The sequence below is a fragment of the Eschrichtius robustus genome, chromosome 16, assembly GCF_028021215.1.
Source record: "Eschrichtius robustus isolate mEscRob2 chromosome 16, mEscRob2.pri, whole genome shotgun sequence".
In the NCBI taxonomy this organism is placed as follows: Eukaryota; Metazoa; Chordata; class Mammalia; order Artiodactyla; family Eschrichtiidae; genus Eschrichtius; species Eschrichtius robustus.
Window position 1 is genome coordinate 76,903,725 of NC_090839.1, and position 7,107 is coordinate 76,910,831.

General features: G+C 51.5%; 1 protein-coding gene across 1 annotated transcript; it reads right to left on the reverse strand.

Moving 5' to 3' along the window:
- Positions 1–4,197: 4,197 nt before the first annotated feature.
- On the reverse strand, positions 4,198–5,962 carry SPN (sialophorin). Its single transcript, XM_068525270.1, has 2 exons — positions 5,841–5,962; positions 4,198–5,455 (listed from the first exon to the last, which is right to left on the reverse strand). The coding sequence occupies exons 1-2, from the start codon at positions 5,960–5,962 to the stop codon at positions 4,198–4,200; spliced, it is 1,380 nt and encodes a 459-aa protein (XP_068381371.1).
- Positions 5,963–7,107: the final 1,145 nt, after the last annotated feature.

A 7,107-nucleotide genomic window follows, 5' to 3' on the forward strand; every position in this document is an offset into this window, starting at 1 on the left:
TCCTTCTTCCCAAGGTACTTTAAGGGCCCTGAGCAGATCAGAGCCGGGCTTCTGAACAAGAAAACCAGGAAACTGCCAATTATTGTACTGGGACTTCAGGCAAGTTCCTGTCCCAGAAGTGCTGGGAACTCCATTTCTTCATCAGAACCACTTGCTAAAGTCTCTGGGACCACTGATTGCCAAACATTGGCCTCTTCCCAGCCTTCTCCCATTTCTGCCTCTGCAGCATGTGACCCTGCCAGGATTTGGACTTGGGTGAGGCAAGCAAGGGTCCTGGGGCACAAAACTGAAGAAGGCCTCACTCTCAAGCTCCATTTTGCACCTCACTGCCTTGCTTGCCTCACTCTAGTCCAGGTCAGCTCCTGACAGCCCTTCTCCAAACTGTTTCTCCCTTTTTCCCCCCAGACGTCATTTTCTCCTGGTTTCTCTCCTAAAGGCTCTTTTCTGTTTCCTGCAGGTCCTTCTTCCTACAGGCAACCCTCAAACTGTGGTGTCCCCTCAGTGTGGCGGGACTGTTCCTCTTTTCCTCTTGGGCACAAGCTAAACTACATTTCCCAGCCTCCTGTGCATGGAGGCCACCATATGACTGAATTCTGTCCAATGGAATGTGAGCAAAAGTGATGCGTGTCGCTCTAGTCTTCCCATGATCCTCCCTGGGAATGACAGAGCCACAAGATGGAAGGCGTCTGGGTCCCTGAATGACCTCATGGAAAGTCACCCTCCAAATGCCAACATTAAATTGTTACATAAGCAAGGAAAAAGCTTCTCTTGAGTTCTACCCCTGAGAATTGGGGGTTGTTTGTTACAGCAGTTAGCCTGCCCTGACTAACACATGAAGATTCTCTCCACAGCTCTCTCCTTTTCTCATTCTGCACAGTTTATGCATTTATCCACCAATGCCGTTATTTAAATTGCTATCTAACATCAGATGAGTCCTTAATCTATATCTCCAGCTCTGACTTCCCTTGCAACTTCCAGGCCTCTACTTCTAAAACCCCTCATGGGGAGTTCCCTGGTTGTCGAGCGGCTGGGATTCAGCGTTTTCACTGCTGTGGCCCGGATTCAATCCCTGGTCGGGGAACTAAGATCCTGCAAAGCGCGCGGTACGGCCAAAATATAAATAAATAAATAAATAAATAAATAAATAAATAAATAAATACTCATGTTTTCCCCCCAAACTGCTCATCTCTTTGCATTTCCACATAGTGATGTCAGCATCTCCTCCATTTTCCAAGATAGAAACTTTAAGAGTCTAACCTCATTCTTCCCCCATCACCTCAACAGTCAATTAGTTCTAAAAATCTTATTCTCTGAATAAATATATTTCAAACCTGACCTCTTCTTTCACCTTAGGCCAGACTCCCACTCTATCTAACTTGAACTAGACTAATGCTCCCACCTCAGGTCCCACTGCCTTCAGGCCATGCTCCTGGATGCCAGTTTCATTCAAAGGACAGATCTGACCTTGCCATGGTTTACTTGAAAACCATTGTTTGCTCATTCATTAATCCATATACCCCTCCATTCAGTAAACACATATTAGGTAGACATGCCAGGCTCTGGCCTCTGGAGCCACAAAGATGACAAGTGGACTTGAAGGGGCTACACTCTAATGAATGGGGGACACCTTCACATGATTACAGTCTAGTTGTTCGTACTGTCACACGAGGTGCTGTAAGAGTGGAGGAGAAATACTCTATCTGTTTGGGATGGAGGCAGCAAGGGCGGCTTCGCAAAGGCAGTGACATTTGAGCTACATCTTGATGGTTGAGAGGAGTTTGGTGGAAAGTCAAGATGTGTGTGTGGTTGGACAGGACGGGGGTGGGCAGGCTTCTGGCAGAGCATGCGCAAACGCAGGAGTGAGTATGTGGCCCTTTCCATGGCCGGCAGCTTTGGGGATCTGGGGCATGGTCCGGCTAGGCTGTCCTGAAGCCACTAGCTGGGCAGGCAGATGCTAAGCACCCCAGGGGGCTAAGGCACACAGGCACCCATTGGCAACTCATTGCTGGGGGCATGTAGATGGTCTCCAAATTACCCCGGGTTTTCTGATGGCTAATGGCTCGACCCCCAACCTCCCCAGAACAGGAGCAGAAATACGAATGCAGAGGAAAATGAGGCGTAAATGTCCATTTTCAGAAATGAAATGTCCTCAGAACCATGCTTTGAGGCCCTTTTCCTGTCTGCAAAAGTGAATTACATTAATAGACTTCTCAAGACCATCCCCATCCAAATCCTTCTTCCATCTGGAGTTTGCACTGGATGACAAAGCTGTATTTGTAACCGTGATCGTAATGTGCACTCTTGAAAATAAAATAGAAACATGCATTTTAAAATATAAGATGAAGAATAATACACTGTATATGGTTGTGTGTGAGAGAAAATCCTGTTATTTAAGAAACTAGAGTGTGCTGGTAGTTTTGCAAAAGAAGAAAAATGTTATTTTACTGTCAGGACAAAATTAGTATTTTCAATATTTTATTATTTATTTATTTTGGCGGGGGGGTGCAGGTTCGATCCCTGGTCGGGGAACTAAGACCCCTTGTGCCTGTGTGGCACATCCAAGAAAGAAAAAGAAAAGGCGCCCAGGCTTGTGTGGTGAAGGCTGGATTTCCACCCCAGCTCGCCCAGGCATGGGTGGCAGAACTCCGGGCGGATCCATGGCCACTTTCCGCCCCTTCTCTCCTCATCCCTCCTCCACACGCCCATGAACTGACCCACCTGGGGGCCCTTTCCCAGCCTCTGGTGTCCCCTCCAATCCAAACCACCTGGCAGTGACACTCTCATGGGGTCCCGTGGCCTCTCCTTTTGTAGGTGAATGCCTCTGCTCTCATCCACTGCTCCTCTGACTCAACAACTTCCTCTTTGCAAATTTCCTCTTTGCCCTGGGGAAATACCAACGACCTCTGGTCCATGCGGCGCCCTGGGCTCTGGCCTGGGCTGGTCTCAGAGACAGCACAGTTGGGTCTTGTCCCCTCCTCTCCATCCCAGAGCCACAGGGATGCCCCAGGTTCTGGAGGCCTGTCACAGCTCACTCTCTCACTGACCCTCCTTGGAGAATGGAAGAGGGGATACAGACAAACACATTAAACTTGTAACAGCATCAGCAAGACCTGGGACTCTCGTGTGTGTGCTGGGGAGCGGGGGGGTGGAGGGGGTGGGGGAGTGGGGAGGGCTTTGAGGAAGGGACATAGCGGCTGACCTGAAGAACCACACTTGGTCACACATGCAGTCTTTCTGTCAAGCCCTGCTGCAGACGGAATTAAATCTTCCACCTCCACCCCATCGGAGCAAAGACGAGGGCGCCTATGTTCTCAGCACCTCCTGAGGGCGGCAATTCCTCAGCCTCTGCAGCCCCTCCTGCCCCCTCCCTCACGCCATCTGTACTCGCCACTGCCCTTCACAAGCATCACCAAGTCCCCGCCTCTTGCACACAAACTGCATGCATGAGTGGACCCACGCAGATGCCGAGACTTCTAAGAACTACATCTGCCCAGAAACTCTTCTCACCTCTGCTCTTGGGAGGAGAAACAGCTGAAGCCTCTGGCTGCCTCGGTCCAGAGTTGGGGGAGAATGTGGTGGCTGGGACCGTGGGCCAGCCTAGGGTCCAGGGACCGTCTCAGACGCACCTGAGAGCACAGCTGGGTGACACCACCCAGCCCATGCTCCAGGCTGGCCCAGCACAGAGCACTGGGGCCTGGAGTTAAAGGCAGTTCATGGGCTGAGCCGGTAGGACTGTCCTAATCCATGGGGCCAAATGTACTTTCCAGAGTAATCCTAAAGTGGGAGTTTGCTGGGTTGCTATTTCCTTCTTCTTCCCAGACTCTGGTATTCCTGGGGAATCCTCTGAGAAATCATAAGTCAAGGAAGTTTGGCCTTTACGGAGACTCAGCAGCTGGTTTCAAGGACAGAAATGTGGAGAAAATGTGATGGGGAGAAGTAGGGGTTGATGAGGAAAGTTCGTTCATTCTATGTACAAGGGTTCAGTGGGTGTCAGCCCTGATCTACGCGCGGGGTGTGGGTGCTGCGTGGGCTGCTGGCTGGAAGAGCTGCATGAGGATTCAGGGTGAAGATGCTGGGTGAAAATCCAAAGGGTGCCGGGTGAAAATGCTGGGTGATGATGAGGCTGGACGTGATGACAGGAGGGAAGGTGATGAAAGCAGGAACGATTCTGAACTCCAGTCTTATTATTCTCAAACGTTAAGGGGCCTCCACATCTCTCTCTTCTGGTCCATCAGAAGCAGAGGTCTCCGCAGCCTCATCCTTGCTGCCCACCAGTGGCTCTTCCTCGCCCTTTAGGCTGGGGGCTGGCCCAGGCTTTAGCTCCTCCAGCGCCACGGAGCCCTGGCGAGACTTCCGTCTACCAAAGAAAGTGGTAAGTGTGGGCCGCTGGCCAGACCCCTCCCCCTGGGGGACCCCAGAGTCATTGTTACCCCCAGACGCTCCCTCTGTTATTGTCGCGGCCTCCTCATGAGACACCTGGGCTACCCCAGCCCAGGCATTTGCCACCCCGTTGTGTTTTCCACTCCTGCTTAGTGTCAGTACTCCTGTCTTCCGCTTCTGCCGCTGGCGCCACAGCAGGAGTAGTGCCACGAGGGCAGTGACCACCAGCAGGGTCACAAGCACAGCTACCAGCAAGGTGCCATTTGTCCCCCAACCTGAATTTGGGGAGGACCTACTGCTTATGTTTGTGGAGGACGTTGGGCTGGATATTTTTACACCAAAGATGGGGGAGCCACTGGTCCCCCTGGGGGTCTTCAGAGAGGTAGTTGCCATGGTGACAGGAAGTCCACTGGTCTCCTTGGAGGTCTTTAGAGAGCTAGTTTCCATGATGACAGGGGGTCCGCTGGTCACATTGGAGGTCTTCAGAGAGCTAATTGCAATGGTGACGGGGGGTCCACTGGTCCCATCAGAGGTCTCCAGAGAGCTAGTTGCTGTGGTGACAGGGGGTCCACTGCTCCCACTGGAGGTCTCCAGAGGGCTAGTTGCCATGGTTTCACCAGTCGTAGTGTGGAATCCTGTAGATTTCATTACTGGGACAGCAGGTATACTGGTTGCATTAGAGATTTCCAGGGGCATTGATAATTTTTTGGCCGAATCTTTCTGGGAGATTATTGACTCATTTACAGGAGGGCCCCTGCTGGCAGCAATGGAAGTCCCAGGAGAGGAAGCCTCATTGGCTGTATAGGGAGTTGAGGAAGGCGGGAAGATCTTGTGCTCAGTGCTGTCATCTGTCTTAGGGACCTCGGTTGTTGCAAAATTAGATGTCGTTGAGTTGAATTTTGTGGTCTCATAGATATTTGAGACCAAAGAAACAGAGGACGCTGTGGGTTCCAACCTCTGCAAAGTAACTGGGCCATCCAGAGACTCTGAGCTCATGTTTTGGGCCCAGACGCTCCCACAGAGGAGGAGAAGCAGGATCATTTCCAAAGCAACAGGCATGAGCAGGAGTTGGGACCTGAGGGTGGGGAAGTGGAAGAAATAGAATACATAAGGAGCTGGGGGCGGGGGGGAGGACCTAGCCAGGCCCTCCCCTCCTGCCCACTTCCCTGCCAACTGCCGGGCCGAACTCTGCGGTTCAACGGCTTTTTCCACCCTTGCTTTTACTAGTATCAGAAATAACAACACGCTGGCAGCTCCCCCATTGAATCTATCCCATAGGCCCCCTCGGGCTTTGGCAGCCCCCGCTCCAGCAATAGTCACCCCCTCCTGGCCCGCGCTGACCCTATTCAGCCCCAATGGTTCCTCATCCTCTTTTCCCATTATCTATCAAGGTCTTCTCAAGCCAGAGGCACATTCCCAGGTCCACTGAAGCCGCTGCCCCACCAAGTCACACCACTTACCAGCTCAGTGGATAAGGGCACAGGGCTGGGACCAGGCTGCTCCAACTCCTGAAGCTGAGGCAAGACTGGTGGAGGGGCCCCAAGGGGAAAGGAAGTGGCCCTGGCTCCACCCACCCCAGCATCCTGCCCCACCCGCCCTGCTCCTACATTGCCGTGTGATGAGAGAGGTATCACTCACTCTTTCAGGGTCTGAGATGATGACCGGGGCTCTGGGGTCTCAGCTGAAGCAGGTGGGGATGGTGGGCAGGGTCTGGAATGGGGATTCCCGGGTCTCCTCTGGAAAATGGGATGGCAAGCCGTGAAGCTGGGATAGGGATATGTGTCAGAGCAGGGGTGGTGGAAATGCATGCTTGAGAACCAGGGGGTGCGGAGGAGGAGATGGGAGGGGAAGGTGGTTTCCTTTGCCTTTGTGATCCCCAAGCTGTTAGGCCAGCACCCAAGGCTAACACTTCTTCTGCCCCAAGAGCTCCCAGGAAGTACCAGGGCAAGAGGAAGCCCTCGACTCTGGCTGGGGCAGTGGAAGCCTTTGCAGGCTGTGTGAAATCCCTGGTGGGCTCTTGACTTCTCAAGAAGCTTGCAGGGGGAGGTCACTACAATGGCCCCCAGTCATGGACTGCCCCACTAAATCAAGGTTGTTATTAAGCACCATATATGCTATGATCTTATTTTTGCAGAAGACTTACAAAAATGTGGGAATCTACATGGAAGGCAGTCTGAAAAGGTATTCATTGAGGTATTAACAAGTTTCACTGGGTTGGTATGAGTAGAGAGTTCTTTACTTTCTTCTTTGGGTGGTTGATGTTTTCTTACTTTCCTTTAATTTGTAAGCTTTGACTCTCAGTATGTGTACGGTTTTTTGCCTTTCTTTTTTAAAAATAAAAAATAAAAACTGATTTTTATGTTGTAAAAGTAATAATGCGTGTACATGATAGATGATTGAAACAGGCCAATGTCAGGGCCTGGGATTGTACCCCACTCACAAGCTAACGAGTTAGTCTGACAAAGACGTGAGACTCCTGGGTCACAGACATAGGAATCCACTACTCATTGCTCAGCAAACAGCAGGAGCACCGTCTGCTTCAGTTCCACTTGCCCCCCTGAGTCCCACAGGGGTGACAACAGAGAGGCTTGCCGCGCAGCTGAGGAACACTGAGCTTGGAGAATTTCCTTCTTTTCGAGTAGGTGGTAAGCAAGCTTGCTCTTTATCCTGAGGGGAGACATTACTTCATCCCTCAGCGTTACTCACTGCAAAGACAACCTTGAGAAA